This window comes from Mustela erminea, chromosome 21 (assembly GCF_009829155.1).
Source record: "Mustela erminea isolate mMusErm1 chromosome 21, mMusErm1.Pri, whole genome shotgun sequence".
Taxonomy (NCBI): domain Eukaryota; kingdom Metazoa; phylum Chordata; class Mammalia; order Carnivora; family Mustelidae; genus Mustela; species Mustela erminea.
The window spans coordinates 34,380,736-34,401,855 of record NC_045634.1 but is presented as its reverse complement, the minus strand read 5'-3'; the positions used below and the strand labels follow the sequence as shown (position 1 = coordinate 34,401,855).

General features: G+C 45.0%; 1 protein-coding gene across 2 annotated transcripts in view; it reads left to right on the top strand.

Annotated features, from left to right (window-relative positions):
• The first annotated feature begins 4,996 nt into the window (after positions 1-4,996).
• The window catches only part of MCPH1 (microcephalin 1), a 240,832-nt gene continuing 224,708 nt past the window's right edge, over positions 4,997-21,120 (top strand). For both annotated transcript variants that reach the window (XM_032328832.1, XM_032328833.1), the window contains exons 1-3: positions 4,997-5,110; positions 6,837-6,928; positions 14,465-14,583. In XM_032328832.1, the coding sequence (XP_032184723.1) occupies positions 4,999-5,110; positions 6,837-6,928; positions 14,465-14,583 (323 nt within the window). In that variant the 5' untranslated portion in view covers positions 4,997-4,998. The remainder of the gene's footprint in view (positions 5,111-6,836; positions 6,929-14,464; positions 14,584-21,120) is intronic.

Sequence of the window (21,120 nt, the reverse complement as noted above, 5' to 3'; positions counted from 1 at the left end):
GTTTGTAGGACATGAGATCAATTACAAACAGTAACCATATTTCTATTGGAAATTGAAATTGTAAGAAGTTATTTACAGTATCATCAAAAATGGTAATACTTAGGTCGGAATTAGAAATTTTACAAAAGTTATAAAAGAGTCAACCTCTGAATAGTAAAAAAACATTGATGAGAGCAATTAAAGAAGACATAAATAAATGTTAATGGATCAAAATATTTAATATTTTATTTTATTTTTATTTATTTTTTAAAAGATTTTATTTATTTATTTGACACAGAGAGAGAGAGAGAGATCCCAAGTAGGCAGAGAGGAGGCAGAGAGAGAGAAGCAGCAGCAGGTTTCCCTCTGAGCATAGAGCCCGATGCGGGGCTCCATCCCAGAACCCTGAGGTCATTACCTGAGCCAAAGGCAGAGGCTTAACCCACTGAGTCACCCAGTCTCCCCAAAAGATTTAGTATTTTAAAAAAATTATTTAGGGGTGCCTGGGTGGCTCAGTGGGTTAAAGCCTCCACCTTCGGTTCCGGTCGTGATCTCGGGGTCCTGGGATCGAGCCCCCACATCAGGTTCTCTGGTCAGCAGGGAGCCTGCTTCCCTCTCTCTCTGCCTGCCTCTCTGCCTACTTGTGATCTCTGTCTGTCAAATAAATAAATAAAAATCTTTTAAAAATTACTTAAATTAGGCTCCAAACACAATGTGGGGTTGAACTCACTACCCTGGGATCAAGAGTTGCAGGCTCTACTGACTGAACCAACCAGGTGCCCCAGATTTAATATTTTTAAGATGTCAATTCTCCCTCAAATAGATCTGAGATTCAACATAATCCCAGTCGAAATTCCAGCAGGCCTTTTTTTTTTTTTTTTTGGATAGAAAATGACAAGATGATTTTAAGATTCATATAGAAATACAAAAGATCTAGAATACATAAAACAGTTTTGAATAAGAATAGTTTTGGGCTTACATTACCTGATTTTACAACTTATTTACAAATCTTCAGTAATCAAAACAGTACAATGTTGGTATAAAGATAGACAAATAGCTTAATGGAACTGATGGGAACTCCAAAAATAAGCCACACATCAATGCACAACAGATTTTGACTAAGATACAAAGGCATGAATGCAGCAGACAAAAAGCTTATCAAAAAATAGTGCTGGGGGGCACCTGAGTGGCTCAGTGTGTTAAGCCTCTGCCTTCGGCTGGGGTCATGATACCAGGGTCCTGGGATAGAGCCCCAGGTTGGGCTCTCGGCTCAGCAGGGGGCCTGCTTCCCCCCACTTCTCTCTCTGCCTGCTTCTCTGCCTACTTGTGATCTCTGTCAAATAAATAAATACAATCTTTAAAAAAAAATGATGCTGGAACATTTGGATATCTATATGCAAAGAATGAACTTAGGTCCATATTTCTACCATATACAAAAATTAACTCAAAATAGATCCGAAACTGAAATATAAAACCTAAAACTGTAACATTTCTAGAGGAAAGAGGAGCTAATATCTGTGACCTTAAAACTGAGACTATCAGATACTGAGCTTTTATACCACCTTTTGTACAAGGCAAAGGTGGTGACTGGTTATTGTGTCATTACTGGATTCTTAATCATTTACTTGGTGAGGGCGCCTGGGTGGCTCAGTGGGTTAAGCCGCTGCCTTCGGCTCAGGTCATGATCTCAGGGTCCTGGGATCGAGTCCCGCATCGGGCTCTCTGCTCAGCAGGGAGCCTGCTTCCCTCTCTCTCTCTCTCTCTCTGCCTGCCTCTCTGTCTACTTGTGATTTCTCTCTGTCAAATAAATAAATAAATAAAATCTTTAAAAAAAAAAAAAAAAAATCATTTACTTGGTGAGACAAAGGCTTTATCGTCAATAAGAGGAGCTAAGCCTACTCTACCCCAAAAAAGGGTGTTAACCATTTCTTCAGAGTTTGTTAGGTCAACAGTTTGTGATGATATAATTACCAGAGATTTGAGTCTAGGAAGTGGGGTTTGGGGACTGTGTATGGCCAAGGTAATTCTTTAGAACCACCGTGTGGTAGATATTAGTCCGTATTCCATACATACACCCTGCCGCTGTATTTAGTTAAAAAAACGCTAAGTGTATGGTTTCCAGTTCCAACCAAAACCACCAGTTTCTGGCTATGTCGCCTCAGGTACCTCTCTTGGACTGTATTGTTTATGCATATAAATGGGATTATATTGTTTTTGTAAGTTAAACAAATATTTTAGAGAGAGAGCACACTCGCCTATCAGAGTCTTAACCTTAAGCAGGCTCCCAGCTGAGCACTGGGCTGGTGCAGGCTCCCTGCATCTCAATCCTGACATTACGACCTGCACGCAATTCAAAGAGTTGTAAACTTAAGGACTGAGCCACCCAGGTGCCCCTGCTTACTTTTTCTACCAGGGCCTTCGTGAGCATCAAGTGATCTGAAGTAGGGAGTAACAAGAAGTTTTTTTTAATTGTAAAGGAGATTGGGGGGGGGGGAGGCAGAGAATGAGTCCCCGTTGGTCTCCAGGATATAATGAACACGTTAAAAAAATACAGAATGTTAATGAGCGTCTAGGAGGAAATACATAGATGTACACAAGTGCTTTGTAAATTGTAATACCAACACTCACCTCATAGGTAAGACGAACTTCGATAATACCTCTAAAGTCCATGATAAAGTGCTCAACAAACGTCTGCTATTATTTCTACTATTATTAAGGATTACTTTCTTTTTTTTTTTTTTTTAAACAGTAACAAGCTTGCAAAGTTTTAGTAACTCGTCATTATCTCAGATCTGGTTAGTGGCATCAGTCTCCAAACTCCAGGTCCAGACTGATTTCGTAATGCAGCCTGTATTTTAACCATTAGGTTACAAGGGATTCCCTTAATTTGTGCTTCTCATTCAGCCTGGGAAATGCAATGTTTTACACAACAGAAGACACGGACCGCACTGAAATCATTGGAAATGAAGGCTTTTATACATTCGGTGGTTCATCCTTTAATACAGAGGGCATGGATCCTTCAACGGATTCGGCGTTTCAGGGAGATTAAACGGTTTTTATCAGCAGCCAAACAAGACCTTCCTGGCCGTAACAACCGTCCTCTCCCGGAGCCCCGGGAACTCGCGCAGCCCCGCCTTGGCTAGCCGCCTCCCGCCAGACACGCACGTGCAGCCCGGGGGCGGGACTTGCAGGCGAGGGCGGGGCTCCGCGGGCGGGAGATTTGAATCCCCCGGAGGGTGAGCGGCGCTCCCGCAGGGCTGTTTCCTAAAGCGGATCCCAAGAGCTTCCTGCCGGGTTCGCCCGCTCCCGCCCGGCTTCTTCCGCTCCGGGATTTGCGGGCGGCCAAGCTCGAGTGAGACTGCCCAGCGCGGGCCCCCCCACAGCTGCTGTCAGGGGTCTAGGGTTCCCCGCCCCGCCGCCCCCAGCCGGAATGAAGTCCAGGGTCGCCCCATGGGACCTGAAGTCCGGGGTCTCCCCAGCGGGGTCGGAGACCTGGCTCCTCCTTTCCCCCCGCGGGATCTGAGGTCCGGGGTCCCCCCTCCAGCGGGAATCTGAGGTCCAGGGTGTCCTCCCAGCGGGGATGTGACGTCCCGGGTTCCTCCAGTGGGGTCTGAGACCCGGGTCCCCGCTCTCCCACCGCGGGATCTGACGCCCAGGGTATCTCCCCAGCGGGGATCTGAGGCCCGGGTCGCCCCCGTGGGGGTCTGAGACCTGGCTCCTCCCTTCTCCCCCGCGGGATCTGAGGTCCAGGGCCCCCCCTCCAGAGGGGATCTGAGGTCCGGGGTCCCCCCAGTGGGGTCGGAGACCTGGGGTCCCCCCCAGCGGGGTCTGAGACCGGGATCTTCCCTTCTCCCCCGCGGGATCTGAGGTCCAGGGTACCCCCGCTACAGCGGTGATCTGAGGTCCGGGGTCCCCCCAGTGGGGTCGGAGACCTGGGGTCCCCCCAGCGGTGTCTGAGACCTGGCTCCTCCCTTCTCTCCCGCGGGATCTGAGGTCCAGGGTCCCCCCAGTGGGGTCGGAGATCTGGGGTCCCTTCAGCGGTGTCTGAGACCTGGCTCCTCCCTTTCCCTCCCGCGGGATCTGAGGTCCAGGGTCCCCCCAGTGGGGTCGGAGATCTGGGGTCCCTTCAGCGGTGTCTGAGACCTGGCTCCTCCCTTTCCCTCCCGCGGGATCTGAGGTCCAGGGTCCCCCCAGTGGGGTCGGAGATCTGGGGTCCCTTCAGCGGTGTCTGAGACCTGGCTCCTCCCTTCTCTCCCGCGGGATCTGAGGTCCAGGGTCCCCCCAGTGGGGTCGGAGATCTGGGGTCCCTTCAGCGATGTCTGAGACCTGGCTCCTCCCTTTCCCTCCCGCGGGATCTGAGGTCCAGGGTCCCCCCAGTGGGGTCGGAGACCTGGGGTCCCTTCAGCGGTGTCTGAGACCTGGCTCCTCCCTTTCCCTCCCGCGGGATCTGAGGTCCAGTTCCCCACCACCCCCCCGAGCGGGAATCTGAAGCCCGGGGTCTCCAGGGGTGCCCGCCCTCCCCGCAGGCGCTCTCAGGGACAGAGAAAGCAGTGGTCTGGCCCTCCGAGCGGTAACACCGAGCGCAGGCGACTGGGCGGCGCCCGGGGACCCGGTGCTCCGGGACCGACCGAGACCGCGCGGTTGGAGACCCTTAGGGGCTGCGAACTACGACGGCGCCTCTCCCCCTCCCGCAGGTCCCAGGTGGGCCAAGCGAGGCTCCGGGAAGCTTCCGAGTGTCCTTACGGAAACGGAAGGGCTTGATTGGGTTTTCTGGGACACCCGAAGTCGTAATTCCCAAGCAGACAGAACATACCCCGGGCAGAACGCTGATCAGCGCTGTCAGACTGAGGGCGAGCCGAGACCGGGCGCAGAGAAAACCCTCTGGCCCCTTTAAGGCAAGCAGAGGCGGTCACATTTTTTTCTCCCACTCTCCTTGGGCTGTTAGAAAACGTGGATGAGCGGATTTCCGTGGAGCTGGAAGGTAAGGGCGCGCGGCTGCGCGCGCGTCAGCTCTGGCGCATGCTCAGTGTCTCCTACTCCTGGCTCGCCCGCCTCGGAGCGGTGCAACGGGTGCGCCTCGTAAGGTCTCTCATGGCGGCTCCCGTGACCCCAGGGCGCCAGGTCTTGAAAGGTGAGGGGACTTCCTGTACTCTGGGAGTTGAGTCGGCGGCCATGGGCCGGCTTGAGGGCCTGCGCCCAGGACTCCGTGAGTGCGCGGAGTGGGCTCGCTAGGCGCGTGGGGAGGGGAGCCTGGTCTTCAGGAAGTCCGCCGGGGCAGCGTGTGGATGTGGAGGAAGACGTGTCCCCCCCACCCCCGTGCGGTGTTGTCACGGTCCCTGTGGGGTGTGTGGGGGAGCTGTCCCTGGGTCCAGCCCAGTCCCTGTGGGGTGTGGGGGGCTGTCAGCGTCCCTGTGGGGTGTGGGGGGCTGTCAGCGTCCCTGTGGGGTGTGGGGGGCTGTCAGCGTCCCTGTGGGGTGTGGGGGGCTGTCAGCGTCCCTGTGGGGTGTGGGGGGCTGTCAGCGTCCCTGTGGGGTGTGGGGGGCTGTCAGCGTCCCTGTGGGGTGTGGGGGGCTGTCAGCGTCCCTGTGGGGTGTGGGGGGCTGTCAGCGTCCCTGTGGGGTGTGGGGGGCTGTCACCGTCCCTGTGGGGTGTGGGGGGCTGTCACCGTCCCTGTGGGGTGTGGGGGGCTGTCAGCGTCCCTGTGGGGTGTGGGGGGCTGTCAGCGTCCCTGTGGGGTGTGGGGGGCTGTCACCGTCCCTGTGGGGTGTGGGGGGCTGTCAGCGTCCCTGTGGGGTGTGGGGGGCTGTCAGCGTCCCTGTGGGGTGTGGGGGGCTGTCACCGTCCCTGTGGGGTGTGGGGGGCTGTCAGCGTCCCTGTGGGGTGTGGGGGGCTGTCACCGTCCCTGTGGGATTTGGGGGGCTGTCAGCGTCCCTGTGGGGTGTGGGGGGCTGTCCCGGAGTCCCGTCCAGTGCCTGTCCGGTGTGGAGGGCTGTCCTGAAGTCCAGTCCCTGTGGGGGTATGGGGGTGTCTGTCACCGCCCCTGTGGGGAGTCGGGGAGGTTGTCAGTCCCTGTGGGGTGTGGGGGGGCTGTTTCTGAGGCCACTGCCTTCCCTGTCCCTGTCGGGTGTCCCTGTGGGAAGTGTGGTCGGGTTGTCACTGCCTCTGAGGGGCTGGGGGCTGTCTCTGAGCCTGTCTCCATCCCTGTGGGGTGGGGGGGCCTGTCTGTCCCCGGTACCAGAAGTTAAGTGGCTGTATGGTCCTTTACACAAAACATACTCTGCGCCAGAAAAGTCTAGCCTAGTTTAGGAATTTGGGAAGAGCGTCCAGGGTTAAGAAGGTTAAATCAGTCAAGCAGAGAGAGTCAGTTATCATATGGTTTCACTTGTGTGTGGATCGTAACAAATAGCATGGAGGACATGGGGAGATGGAGAGGAGAAGGGGTTGGGGTAAAATGGAAGGGGAGGTGAACCATGAGAGACTATGGACTCTGAAAAACAATCTGAGGGTTTTGAAGGGCGGGGGGTAGGAGGTTGGGGTACCAGGTGGAGGGTATTAGAGAGGGCACGGATTGCATGGAGCACTGGGTGTGGTGCAAAAACAATGATACTGTTACGTTGAAAAGAAATGAAAAGAAAAAAAAAGGTTAAGCCTCCGTGTGTGTATTAATGAAGTTGTTCTTTGCTTGGAGCTTTAAGAACCTCAGTGGCACTAATGCTATTTTGAAGAGGCTTTTGATAGAAGCAGCTTTGAACTTACTTTTTAATGTAAATAGAACAGGATCAACATCTATTGAACTCCTTGGGGAGAGTTGCTAGAATTTCAGATGTCTTTCATGCTGGTACCTTGTTTATTTTCAGATGTAGTGGCATACGTTGAAGTCTGGTCGGTGAATGGAACAGAAAATTATTCCAAGACATTCACAAACCAACTTGAGGATATGGGGGCAAAGGTAAGAAATTAATTTTACCATTGCTCCATACGGCAGTCCTCTGATACCTGATGAGAAATGCTTGTCTTTTCTCATTTTGGGAAGGAGTATGTAGAACATGCCCGGCGAACAACAAGGAAGACAGTGGGTGAGCGGCGTGGTGGAGGAGGGGTGAACCATGATGTAGAAAAAATTGAGAACAGTTGGTTCTAAGAGGAGCCTAGAAATGTGGATTCTGACACTGGTTAGTTGGATGCAGGATGCTGTTGACCAAAGTGAGAAATACAGGCAAAGGAAAGGTTTTTAAGGAAAAGATTGTGAATGTGAGCACACTGAAAACCTCCGACGGACAATCAGATACCCAGATCTGGAATCTGAGTTAGTCGAGGCTGGAGATAATATTGTAGGGGTCGAGACCCTGTGGGTCAGGTGAAACCACTGTTGTGGGAATGACTCAGGTGGTTAGAATGAAAGGGGCTGAAGGCGGAGCCTATTTAGTATTTGAAGGGCAGGTGATGGGAGCAGGGAGCCTAGGGACAAAGGAGGAATTCCAGGAAGTTCTGGAAAACTAAGTCTGGAAGTCAGAGGAGGCATGTACTTCGAAGCAATGCAGGTGGCACCTGGGTGGCTCTGGGTTGAAGCCTCTGCCTTTGGCCGGGGTCATGGTCTCTGGGTCCTGGGATCTGGCCCCCTATCTGGCTCTCTGCTCAGTGGGAAGCCTGCTTCCCCCTCTCTCTCTGCCTGCCTCTCCGCCTGCTTGTGATTTCTCTCTCTCTGTCAAAGAAATAAAATCTTAAAAAAAATAAAGGAATGCAGAATCTTCAGACAAGTGGAGACTGGCAAGTGTACTTTAGGTTGGACAACTGTACGGTTGTGGTTGAGTGTAGTCTTCAGGGACAGGGGTGAAAGGACTGGACATTAGCCCAGAAATGAATGCGGGACGAGGAATGGAGGTGGTGGAGACGGGCTGCTCTCCGAGACTCTTGAGCTGTGAGCGAAGTGGATTCACGTGTGCCGCTGACGGGATGCGGGGGAGCACGGCAGGCTGGGTGAAGGAGAGGTTAAGGCGGCAAGGAGATGGGTGAAGGCAGGGCCAGAGTTGAGGGTGAGGCGAGAGAGGCATCCAGGCTATAAAACAGAAAGGGGCATTGAGCCGTGGGCAGAGAGGGTGCCCCGAAGTCTTGTCTGACTCCTGCTAGGCCCTCCCCTGACGGGCTGCGCAGACCGGAGTGGAGAGTATGGAGCATGTAGGGATAGGGCGCCCTCGTGAACCTGAGAAGACCCCTTCTTTTCGGATCCGTTGGAACGTAGGAACCAGAGGGTGTTTCCTTGTTTTGATGCCTGCTACCTACTTGGGCGAAAAGACCAGGTACACTGGCTGAGAAAAAGGCCATGGGGTGTGGGAGCTGACGGAATGGCCTTTTTTGTTTGTTTTTGTTTTGTTTTGTTTGTTTTTTACAGAATGGCCTTTAAAACTGTTGTATCTTAGTATTGAGATCTTCGATCTCTTGGATCTTTTTGCTTTTTACCTTTAATTGAGAAAATTTTCAAATAAAAAGGAACATCGAGACCCAGTAATTGTTAACATCTTAAGGTACTTGCTTCGTCTTCGTCTCTTGTGTATAGCAGATTTACACGCATGTGTTTCTTTTCCTACACTGTTTGAAAGGGAGTCCCAGATAAAATTTGTCCCTAAACTGGTTCAGTGTGTAACCTCTAAGAACAAGGAATTTTCCTGTGTAATAAAAGACCATTATCACATCTGAGAAGATTCGCAGTGGTTCCTAATGGATTCAACCATTGCAGAAAACTGTGCATTTCAGCCAGTGGATGAGATCCCCACTGCTATTTGTACTTAGTTTTGTCTTTATTTTGAGCCCTTTGGTGCGTTTCTGGGAGCACACCATCATGGTTTGAAATTGTATTTTCCTGCATGTTTTCATATATTTATTTTGAGGAGCCTGTTCAAGACTCCAGCTCGTATTTCCATTGGGCTTTTCCTTCTCTCCTTGATTGGTAAGCATTCCCGCTCTCATTGTTGGCCATATGACTTGCAAGATTTTCTAACTCTGTAGCTTGTCTTTTCATCTTTATGGTACCTTTTGTTGATAAATGGAATATACTTTATTTCTTTATGGTGAGCTTTTGTTTAAAAACAAAAACAAAGCAACTGTGCCTGTACCAAGATTATGAGGATTTCTCCCTTTATTTCTAGAAGCTTTATCATTTTGCCTTTCACATCTAGATTTACTGTATATCTGGAATTAGTTTTTATATATGATGTGAAATAGATTCATTTTTTCCCCCCGTGAATAGTCTTTTATCTTCGCACCATTTATTGAAAAGACCATCCTTTACCCCATCTCTGAAGTAATGACTTTGCTTGTCATCGGTCAGTTAACGGGATGTTTCAATATCTGCATTATTGTTCTCATGACAGACCACAGTCATGATTGCTGCTTGTAATGAATCTTCCTAAGTCTCCTTGTTTTTCCTTCAAGGTGTCCTGGCTGTTCTTTGCCTTTTGCATTTCCAAATATATTTTAGAATCAGTTTCTCAGCTTTTAAAAATTTTGAATGGGATTGGATTGATAAAAGTAGATCAGAATGTATGGAGATCCAAAGTACGGAGTAGATCCAGAGTATGGAGTAGATCAAAGTATGGAGATAACTGACGTTTTCACAAAACGAAATCTTCAACCCATGAACCTATATGCCTTTGTTGATTTTGGTTTCTTTAATTTCTTTCAGTAATGTTTTATAATTTTCTTGGTCATTTTTCATGGTATTATAAATGGTATCTTTTAAATTACTTTTTCTAATTTATTACTGGTATCTAGAAATAATTTTTTCACATCTACCTTGTGTCCAGAAAACTTAGCAAACTCATGGATATGGTATTTTGGGGACTTATAAATGTACACAATTGAATATTATGTGCATAGACAGTCTGTTTTCTAATTGTAACCTTTCTATTTCTTTTTCTGGATATACTGCACTGGTGAGGGCCCATGTTGAATAGAGCACACTTATTTTGTGTGGTTCCTCTGCTCAAGGGAAAACTTTGCATTTTCACCTAACGCAGTTTTTTTGTTTTGTTTTTAAAATTGGAGCATAGTTGACAATATTCCTTATGGTGTACTTTCCATCTGTATGGCTTAAAACTGGAAGTTCATAGCTTTTCTAATCTTCACATATTTGTCCATCACTCCTGTCCCCTCTGGTACCCACCAGTTTTTTATGAGTCTGTTTTGTTTTTTAGATTACATGTATAAGATCATATGCCTAATTAAAAAAAAAATTCTTTTAACTCACTTTCAGATCCTAATTTGCTGAGAGTTTTCTTCATCAATTAACTTTGTAATGTCCTCAGATGTGTTTTCTGCATATAATTGAGATGATCATAAGGTTTTTCTCTTTTACTTTGTTAACATAGTGAATAACTATTTATTTTATCATTAACTAACTTTGCAGTCCTGGAATAAACTCAAGTGATGGGAAAGCGTTATCATTTTTATGTATTTGTTGATAACAGTTTGCTGGTATTTTGTTTTTTCTTTTTCCCCTGCAAATATTTCAAGGAGTGATACCAATACTGGCTCGTCCTTTTCTGTTCCTGTTGTGCTGTAATGTGGTTCAGTACTAAAGATAGGCTGGTTTCATAAAACAAGGTGCAGAATTGCGACTCTTTCTCTTTTATTCTAAGTTTGTATAGGATTGTCATTATTTCTCTCTCAAACTTTTGGTGTAATTTTCCAATGAAGCCAACTAGTCCTTGAGCTTTCTTTGTTGATTTTTTTTTTAAATTTTATTTATTTATTTGACAGACAGAGATCACAAGTAGGCAGAGAGGCAGGCAGAGAGAGAGGAAGAAGCAGGCCCCCTGCTGAGCAGAGAGCCTGATGTGGGGCTTGATCCCAGGACCCTGGGATCATGACCTAAGCTGAAGGCAGAGGCTTAACCCACTGAGCCACCCAGGCACCCCTCTTTGTTGATTTTTAAAAAACCATGAGAGACTGTGGATTCTGAGGAACTAACTGAGGGTTTTGGAGGGGAGAAGTGGGGGAGGTTGAGTGAGCCTGGTGGTGGGTATTGTGGAGGGCACCTATTGCATGGAGCACTGGGTGTGGTGCATAAACAGTGAATTCTGGAACACTGAAAAGAAATTTAAGAAATAAATAAAAATAAGAAAAAAAACCCCAAAAACCTTTTTGTTACAGTTTTTCATCTGTTTGAAAATTACAGGGTGTGCATTTTTTTCTATTGTGAATGCTTTTAGAAAGCAGTTTTTTTTAAAGAAATGTATTCATTTCATCTAAATTTTCAAATTTCTTGGATCAAAGCTATTCATAATATCCTGTTTGAATTTGTTAATATCTTCACAGTCTATCGAGATGACCTTCATACTGATACTGGTTATTTGTGTCTTTTCTCTTATTTTCCTTATAAAATGTACTTGGGTTTTATTGATTTTATTAGTTTTTCCAAAGAACCAACTTTTGGTGTTCTTGATCCTCCTCTTCTTTTTTTATTAATTCTGGCCTCATTTTTATAATCCTCTAATTCACTCTTTGGTTTTGATTAGCTATTCTTTTTCCTGTTCTTCAAGATGGGCGCTTTGACATTTAGCCTCCTTACTCTTTGTACGCACGTTTGTTGCGATGTTGTTAGATGAACATTTGTCAGGTGGAACCCAGGATGCTGAATAGTGAGCGGCAGTGAGACAGCACAAATCAGGGAATTGAAACAAGTTTATTACGTGCCTTGGAGAAGGTGCCTGATCCCATGAACCCTTGAGGAGCCAAACAAGGAGACAGCCGGAGAGAATGGCAGGACCTGAGCCATATGTCTTTACTAGAGTCCATGGCTAGAATGCTTTCAGCTTCCTAGTCTAGGACTGGGTTAATCAATTCAAGCCAAAGAATGAGGTGTTGGTAGTTCCAGAGCCTTGTCTTAAAAGGCACACAAGGGGAAAGACCTTGAAGGCAGAGGAGTTGGTTTCTCAAAGGGCCATTGGGGAAATGACATTTGCTCATATCTCTGGGGGCTGTTATCTAGGTTATGTGCTTGCATGAAGGGTTGGTGTTGGTTTAAGACTCCTGCAGAATGCTTGGCCAAAAAACTGTATGCCAAGGCAGCGGTACCTTGGACTAGCGTAGTTAGACTCTTGACAGCCTTCTAGGTTATACATCTTTCCCTAAGCTGGGTTTTAGCTGTATTCCCTAAGGCTTTGTCGGGTAGATTGCAATATCTAGGTCTACTTTTATTTTTTGATTTATCTAGTGGTTTATGTTGTCTCATCTCTAGATAAGCTTGGTGTTTTGTTTGTTGTTGTTTCTTCTGGTTGAGTATTGTGTGTATGTAAAATAGTTCGGAATTAATTTGAGACCCGGAATTGTATTCTCTTTCTTCAGAAGAGATTCGTATTTGCTTCAGTCTTTTTAGTGCTCATATTCCAGGACTATCTTCATCCAGTTGCAGGGTCGGATATGACTTAAAACTGGACTGCAGACCTGTGAGGGCTAATATGACTGTGGGTTACCCTTACTCCTGGATGAGCCCTTCGGGTGCCCATACAAGATATGAGGGTTTTGCCAGACTCTTCTCCCATTCTGAAGCTGGCAGTCCAATTTTTGCCCCTCTTGTCCTCAGGTATTTAGAAGTACTACCCATTGTTTGCTAAATAAGACAGCAACTGTAGGGAAAACATGACCCTGAATGCTAGACTCCTCTGTCCGGTTGTGTCAGTTGTGTACCTAGAGTCTTGGCTCAATAATAATCCCTTACTGTCTCAATAGCTCTCTGGGGCCTTCTGGTAGGTAGGTAGGCAGGTAGGTAGACAAAGAGATATGTATTTATATTTCATCAAAGCAATGAAATATGCCCTTGCTTACAAGGACAAATGTGCAGTGCCATGAGATTCCTAGTACAACCAAGGGGAAACGAGCAATACTTTGCTCTACACTTCTCATTCTGTTTTTCTAAGACAGCCTTTTTCAGATGTTTCTTCTAGTGTTTACATTTTTTTTTCTTTAAATTTTATTTATTTATTTGACAGACAGAGATCACAAGTAGGCAGAGAGGCAGGCAGAGAGAAGAAGAATTTCCAAACAGTATACATATATTACTTTGACAAAATTAAATATTGTTAAAACAATGATGTATTGGACCATTTCCACTTCTGAACAGATGACATATAAAAGGTAAATTTTTGGACACCATGAGTTTGAACATGCCTTTATTATACCTTTCTTTACCTTTGACTGGTACTTTAGTTGACTGTAAAATGCTAAGTGTATATTATTTTTCCTTGAAAGCCCTTCTCCATTGTTTTCTGACTTCACGTTGCTGTTGGGAAGTCTGATGCCATTGTAGTTTCTCACTGTTGAGTGTGAGTTATCCTCACCTCCACTTCTTTACCCTCTCTTTTAATGTCAAATCTTTCTCTACTCCAGCTCTACTGGAATTTCACAACGATATACTTAATATGGTTCTGTTTTCATTCTCATGCTGGGCCCTTGCGGGGTTCTTTTGATCTAGAACACATGCCCTTTAATTTGAGAAATTTTTCTTGAATTACTTCTTTTCCATTTTCTCTATTCCTGTATTTCTTCAACTGTTATTACTTAGCTCTTGGTTCTCCGGATAGTGAGCTGATGTTCATATCTTGATCTTCTGTTGCATCATCTCCCTGTCTTTTTGTTGTCCTTTGGGGAGAATTTCTCAACTTTATTAGTGTCCAGCATTTCTATAGACTTCTTTTTACTTATGTCCTCATATTTTTAATTTCCAAGAGCTCTTTAGTTCTCTGTCCCCCGCATCTTAGATATTCTTTCTTGAACTCAATATCTTCTGCAGATTTAAATGAATATTATTTTCTTCCAAATACATTAAATGTTTTTAATGTTAATTACATAAGTATTCCCTGTATTGTTTCCTGTGAGTTTTATTTTATGTCTGATGTAGAAGTCTTAAATGTCCTTAAGTATTTGACTTAGCTTCCATTCTCTCCTCTACTAAAAACGCATTGCCAGCTCCTGTCCACATTACCTCTCATTTTATCCTTGTAGAGCTCTTTTTTTTTTTTTTTAAGATTTATTTATTTAATTGTCAGAGAGAGAGAGAGAGTACACACAGGCAGGCATAGTGGCAGGCAGAAGCAGCGAGAGATGCAGCCTCTCTGCAGAGCAAGGAGCCCAGTGTGGGACTCGATCCCAGGACGCTGGGATCATGACCTGAGCTGAAGGCAGCTGCTTAACCAACTGAGCCACCCAGGGGTCCCTGTAGAGCTCTTTCTATGTCAGGCTTTCTTGTGAGGGTGCAGAGATGAACACGTGTGTAACATAGCATCCTAACTGGAGCAGATCTGTTTTCTAAGCGGCATTATCCCTTTGGTAGCATAGTTCTCTGTGACAGATTTTGAGAAATGGAATTGCTGGGGTAGGGGTTTTAGATGTTTTCCTTTTGGCAAATATTGAATGAAGTATCCTTTTTGATTAATTATGAAATTGTTCATAAATGGTAATTTACATTGTGTTTTCTGCCTTTTTTCTTCAGGTTTCAAAAACTTTTAACAAACAAGTAACTCACGTTGTGTTCAAAGATGGATACCAGAGCACTTGGGACAAAGCACAGAAGAGAGGTGTGAAGCTCGTTTCAGTGCTCTGGGTCGAAAAGTAAGTGGTTTCTTTCTTTTTTTTTTCTGTAAGTATCTAGTATTGGTCGAGTGTGGAGCTGATTGTCATACGTCACAGAACCAGATAAAATGTGATTTTTGTCTTTTCTTTGCCTCTTATTTGGGCAAGTCATTTAATGTCCTCAGGCCTTGGTTTCAGACAGCTCAACCCTGCCTAGAGGGAAGGTGACTGCACGGGCCCTAAGACACCTACGCCTGGTGTGTTCCTGAAACCGCCAGGGGTGAGGCAGATGATAATCTGCTTGGCTGCCACAGTTGAAGTACCACAGATTTAAACTACCAGCATTGATTTCTCCCAGTTCTGGAGGCCAAAAATCCTCCATCCAAGTGTGGGCCGGGTTGATTCTTCTGAGGCCTCTGTCCTTGGCATACAGATGGCTGTCCTTCCTAGGTCTTCGCCTGCTTTCTGCGGGGGGGGGGGGGGGGGGGGTCCTCATCTCCTCTTCTTGTAAGGACACCAGTTGTATTGGCTGAGAGCCAACCCTAATGGCCTTATTTAACCTTAATTATCTCTTTCAAGGTCAGATCACCAAATGTAGTTGACACTTGGAAAAAAAAAGGATTTGAACTGCAGAGGTCCACTTCTCTATGGATTGTTTTTCAATAAGAACATTGGAAAATTTTTTGGAGATGTGTGACAACATGAAAAAACTTATAGATAAACTGTGCAGCCTTGAAATACTGAAAAAATTAAGATATTTTAAGAATACTATATATAATACATAAAACATACAAAATACATGTTAATTGCTTGTTATTGGTAAGGCTTCTGGTCAGCAGTAGGCTATTAGATACGTTTGGAGGAGCTAAAAGTTACATGTGGATTTTTAATTGCATAAGGGGAGAAGTTAGTGCCCCTAGAGCCCACGTTGTTCAGGAGTGAACTGTACAGTCACATTCTTACTTACTTGGGGTTAAGACTTCATGTGAGTTTTATGGGGGACATAATTGAGCCCATAGCAGATGTAGTCAAGTGGAAGCATTGGAGGAGATTGAGGCCAGTAATGGGTAGTGGGGCATCAGATTATATGGGGGCCTTGTGGAGTGTGATTCAGAAGAGATGTGTATGGGAAAAGAGGCAAAGGAAGAGCCTAGAGATGTCGCTGGCACTAGAGTGGCAGTAACGTGGTCATGAAAATGGTCAGGTTCAGCGTTTTTTTTTTTTTTTTAAAGATTTTATTTATTTATTTGACAGAGAGAGATCACAAGTAGGCAGAGAGGCAGGCAGAAAGAGAGGAGGAAGCAGACTCCCTGCTGAGCAGAGAGCCAGATGCGGGACTGGATCCCAGGACCCTGAGATCATGACCTGAGCCGAAGGCAGAGGCTTTAACCCACTGAGCCACCCAGGCGCCCCTCAGCGTGTATTTTTGAAGGTAGTGCCAGACTAGATCTCCTGAAGATTGGGATGTGAGTTTGTAGAGAAGGGGAGGAATCACGGATGACTGTGAGATGTCGGCCTGAGGAAACAGAAAGATGGGTTTGCCATTTCCTGAGATTGGGAAGGCTTCAGAAGTACCAGGTTTGGAGGGGAGATCATGAGTTCCATTTGGATGTACTGGATTGGGGGGGATTTATTGATCACCCATGTGGTAGGCAGTTAGATCTAGAAGTGTGGAGCTCCTTGAATAGATTGCAGATAAACATGTTGGAGTCTCCTTATACAGATGTTATTTTAAGCCGTAAATCTGAACGTCACCTCTTGGTGAGTATAGAAAGGGAAGGGGGTGGTTTTGAGGTTGAGCATTCTAGTGTTGGGTGTTGAGGAGGAAAACCAGTGAGGATAGGATTCTAGAGTCAGGTGAAGAAGGCGTTCAGGCAGGGGATCAGCTGTGGCAAACAGGTTGAGGAAAGTCAGATCTAAGAGGTTGCCATTGGAATTAGCAAGGTAGTGTCTTAACTAGCAGTTTTAGCAGATTAATGGGGACAAGACTTGTTCAAATAGAAGTGGGGAAATAGTCCATGGAGACTACTCCAGTGGGGAACAGAGACCCTGGAGGGGGGTGTGGAGTAGAAAATGTTAAGATCAGAGAAATGACAGCATCTCTGTATGTTGACAGAACTGATCCAGTAGAGGGAAATTTTGCTAATGAGGCAAGAGGAGATATTTATTCATACTAGTGGGTTATTAAAAGGGCTGAGGGGGATAGACTCTAACCACAAGCCGATGGGTTATAAAGGATACAGGTTAGTCTTATGTATCCTATAGGTTATATATGGGATCAAGGATAGGAGGGAATGCAGAGTCTAGGGGACAGTTGCTGCTAAGTGAGTAAATGTGGCTTCAGGTCTTACGGAAATTTCTTTCCTGATGCTGCTTTCTCAGTGAGAGGAGGCAAGACTGTGAACTGAGAATGAGGCATTGGAGGTTTGAAGAGAACACAAACACAGGAAATAGTTGTCTAGGAGCTTGGGAAGGTGGATGGATCAGGGTGGGACTAATGGTTCACCTGAGGATGGTGATAAGTTGACCATGAGGCCCCGAGCAACGGGACAGTTGTTAATCCAGCAACCTGCAAGCAAGAAGGAGGCGGAGTGTTGGGTTTACCCAGGGTTGGATTTTGCCAGGCAACCCCCATAAAGGGACTTGGAGAGATTTGGGAGGTGGGGATAATGAGGGACCATGGACTCCAAGCTTGACTGGGGCTGGGGGCTTATGAAGGGAGCAAAGGATGGTGGAAATGTCTGATGAACAGACCATAAATCTTAGTTGGATTGAGGAATTGTTGGGGAGGTACAAGAGGTTGTGTTTCGGAGGACAGGAGAATGTGGTTGGAGAGTGTAATACTTGAAATGTAGATCATGGAGGGCATGCTGAGAAAATGGAATCCATGGTAGGAATTCTTTGCAGGACCCCTGTCTGTTATAGGGCCAGTTAACCTGGAAGTAGTTCTTGGTTCGAAAGTAACAAGTACATACTAGGTGCTCCAGAAAAACTAGAACAGATACGACAGACACTACACCTCAAAGAATTTATATCTTAGTGGAAGGGGGAAATAAAATGCCATGATGTAATGAATGGTCAGGGCCACAGAAATCACAACTCCAGGAGCCCCCATATTGTGCTACATTGCCAGGTAGAAGGTTACTTGAAAAAGTCAGAGTTTGTCATGTGAGGTTGAATGGCCATGCCTTGTTACTTAGTTTTTTTTTTTTAAAAAAGTTAATGGACTTAATTCTTTTAAAGATTTATTTATTTATTTACTTATTTATTTGAGAGCAAGAGAGAGAGAGAGAGAGCGCGAGAGAGAGAGCACGGGCGAGAGTGAGCGTGGGCACACACAAGCAATGGGAGGGGGAGAATCCTCAAGCACACCCCTTATTGAGCACAGAGCCCAGTGTGGGGCTCCTTCTCACGACCCTGAGATCATGAGCTCAGCCAAAACCAGCAGTTAGATGCTCATCCGGCTGAGCCCCCCAAGCACCCTGGACTTCATTCTTTTAGAGCAGTTTTACACATCATGATCGGAGTCTGTGCCCCTATATTGCTTTGCTGCTTTCACATCAATTTACTCTAGGTTTCTAAAAAAGCAGCAGTATGACTTCTTTACGTCAGGATTTCAGGGAACATTCTCTTCTCCAGAGGTATTTATCACGTGTGTCTTTAGCCCGAGACAGTCCTAAAGTGTCTACTATCAGATTTCCTACCTTCTATAATCACTTAAGGGGACAGAGCAGGAGCAACACCAGAAGGAGTTCTAATGATTATAAGGTACAAGTGGGTGTGTTTTCAGTAAGAATGTAGAAAGAGATTTAAACCTTTGATTACTATGTCTGTATGTATGCAGTATGTTATGAATTTAAGTTTTAAGTAAATTAAGAAAAAAAAGTGTCTCATATTCATCCATATGTTTACTATTTCTGTCACTTTTTTTTTTTTAAGATTTTATTTATTTACTTGACAGAGATCACAAGTAGACAGAGGCAGGCAGAGAGAGAGGAGGAAGCAGGCTCCCTGCTGAGCAGAGAACCCGATGTGGGACTCCATCCCAGGACCCTAAGATCATGACCTGAGCTGAAGTCAGAGGCTTAACCCACTGAGCCACCCAAGTGCTCCAAAAGCTTATTTTAAAACCAGGTGCGGAGCCAGGTTGACCTGTGGCCCATAGTTTTCAAATGCCTGCTGTTTAACATGGTATTTGAAATGTCCCCACTTATCCTCGAGGCCCTCGTTTTTGTTCATTATTTTTCAGTCGTCTTTTTTCTTCACATTGATCCTCCTTCAAGTTCATTGACTCTTTTCTTCATCAACTCCATTCTGTCATTAAGTTCATTTGGTAAATTTAGTTCATGTATTTTTCACCTCTGACATTTCCATCTGGTTCTTTTATGTGTGTTTTGTTTTTTAGCTGAGATTTCTGCTTTTGTTTTTCTTGTCTTTCCTTACGTGTTTTCCATTCTCTGGCACAGTACAGTAACAGTAGATCATTTAATCCTCTTTTCTGATAATTCCAGCATTTTAGGGTTGGCATCTATTGATTGTTTTCTCTTAGGAATGTGTCACATTTTCTGGCTCTATAATGTGACCTTATAACTTGGGATTTTGTTTTGGAGACTGTAAATGTTACATAGACTCTGCATTCTTTTATATTGCTCTGGAGTGATTATGTTTTAGCAAGCAGTTAACTTATTTAGCTTTAAAATGCAGACTGTCATTTTAAGACCTGTGGTGGACGTTTGCTTAGATTCATTCAGTTCTTTAAGCCTTGGCTGCAGGCTGATGTCCATTTGCCTTATGCACAAGTAGGTCAGAGGTCAGCCAGGGATGTGGGCTTTTATGCTCAGAATCTGAGGTTCCTCTTCCCTGGCTTGTTTCCCTGGTCCTTTTCCTGGTGGCCGTACTTGCCAAGGCTCTGTCTCCTAGTTCCTTTGGCCAGAGAGACAGCAAGTCTTCTGTTGGAGGCTGAGCTGCTCAACACCACCACTCCCACAGACTCTGTCACTATGTTACTGCAGGATAAACACCCAGAAAATGTGGTAGAGCCACAGATTGTTTGCTTCCTTTTATAATATGCCTTTTTAAATGTAAGTGGGACCTAGGTTGTTGTTTTTATTCTCATTCTCATTATTATTATTATTATTATTATTTTCTAAAGTATCTGAGGCTAGTCTAATTCTTTACTTTTGTAAATTATTTGATCTTTCTTCCAGGGGACCCAAGGTTTTTTGTTTTTTGTTTTTTGTTTGTTGTTTTTTCTCTTTAAAATCGAGGGGGTTTTTTTTTGCTTGGTTTTTTTTTTTTTTTTTTTTTTTATTAAAATGATCCAATTGTTGATTCGAATTCTAGTTTGGCCTTTTTTTTTTTTTTTTTTAAGATTTTATTTATTTACTTGACAGAAAGAAATCACAAGTAGGCAGAGAGGCAGGCACAGAGAGAGGGAGAGGCAGGCTTCCTGCCGAGCAGAGAGCCTGATGTGGAGCTCGATCCCAGGACCCCGGGACCATGACCTGAGCTGAAGGCAGAGGCTTTAACCCACTGTGCCACCCAGGCGCCCCTAGGTTGGCCTTTTTAAGAGCTTCAGGCTTTCCTATTTCTGGAAAATTTTTCTTACAGTTTTAAGTATTACCCCTTTTTACTGTTTTGCTTCTCTTCTTCAAGGGCTTCAATTATATGTATGTTGAGCCTCCTTTACCTGCCTTAATTTCAACCATTTTGATTCTGAGTCTTTTTACTTCCTTCTGAATGTTACTTTTACCCTCCTTCTCCTTCCTGCCTTGCTTTTCTTCAGTATTTTTTTTTTTTTATTAAATTTTCATTTGAATCTGTTTCTTCTTTGACATGTTATAATTAAGTCTTCATCTCTGACATGATTTTGTCTTTTTATTTACTGAGTTCAACACTTGTTTAATGTCTTCCTATTTTGTTGTTGTTCTTAGTTTTTATAGTTATGATTCAAGAAATATCTCACACATACAGCTGGCTGGGTGGATAGTTTCCCATATGCCTGTTTGATGGTATTTGATTCAGATGTGACAGTTGTGTTACGTTCTTCAGCTTTGCTTTTATTTTCAAAGACAGGTAGATTTTCATTAGCTGAAATGGTTTGATTTGCATTTTCTTTTCCAAACAGTTTTTTAAATTTTTTTATATACATATAATGTATTTTTATCCCCAGGGGTACAGGTCTGTGAATCGCCAGGTTTACACACTTCACAGCACTCACCATAGCACATACCCTCCCCAATGTCCATAACTCCACCCCCCTTTCCTGACCACCCCCCCCCCCCCAGCAACCCTCAGTTTGTTTTGTGAGATTAAGAATCACTTATGGTTTGTCTTCCTCCTGATCCCATCTTGTTTCATTATTCCCCTCTTACCCCCTCATGTTGCATCTCCACTTCCTCATATCAGGGAGATCATATGATAGTTGCCTTTTTCCGATTGACTTATTTCACTAAGTATGATACCCTCTAGTTCCATCCACGTCGTCACAAATGGCAAGATTTCATTTCTTTTGATGGATGCATAGTATTCCATTGTATATATTTACCACATCTTCTTGATCCATTCATCTGTTGA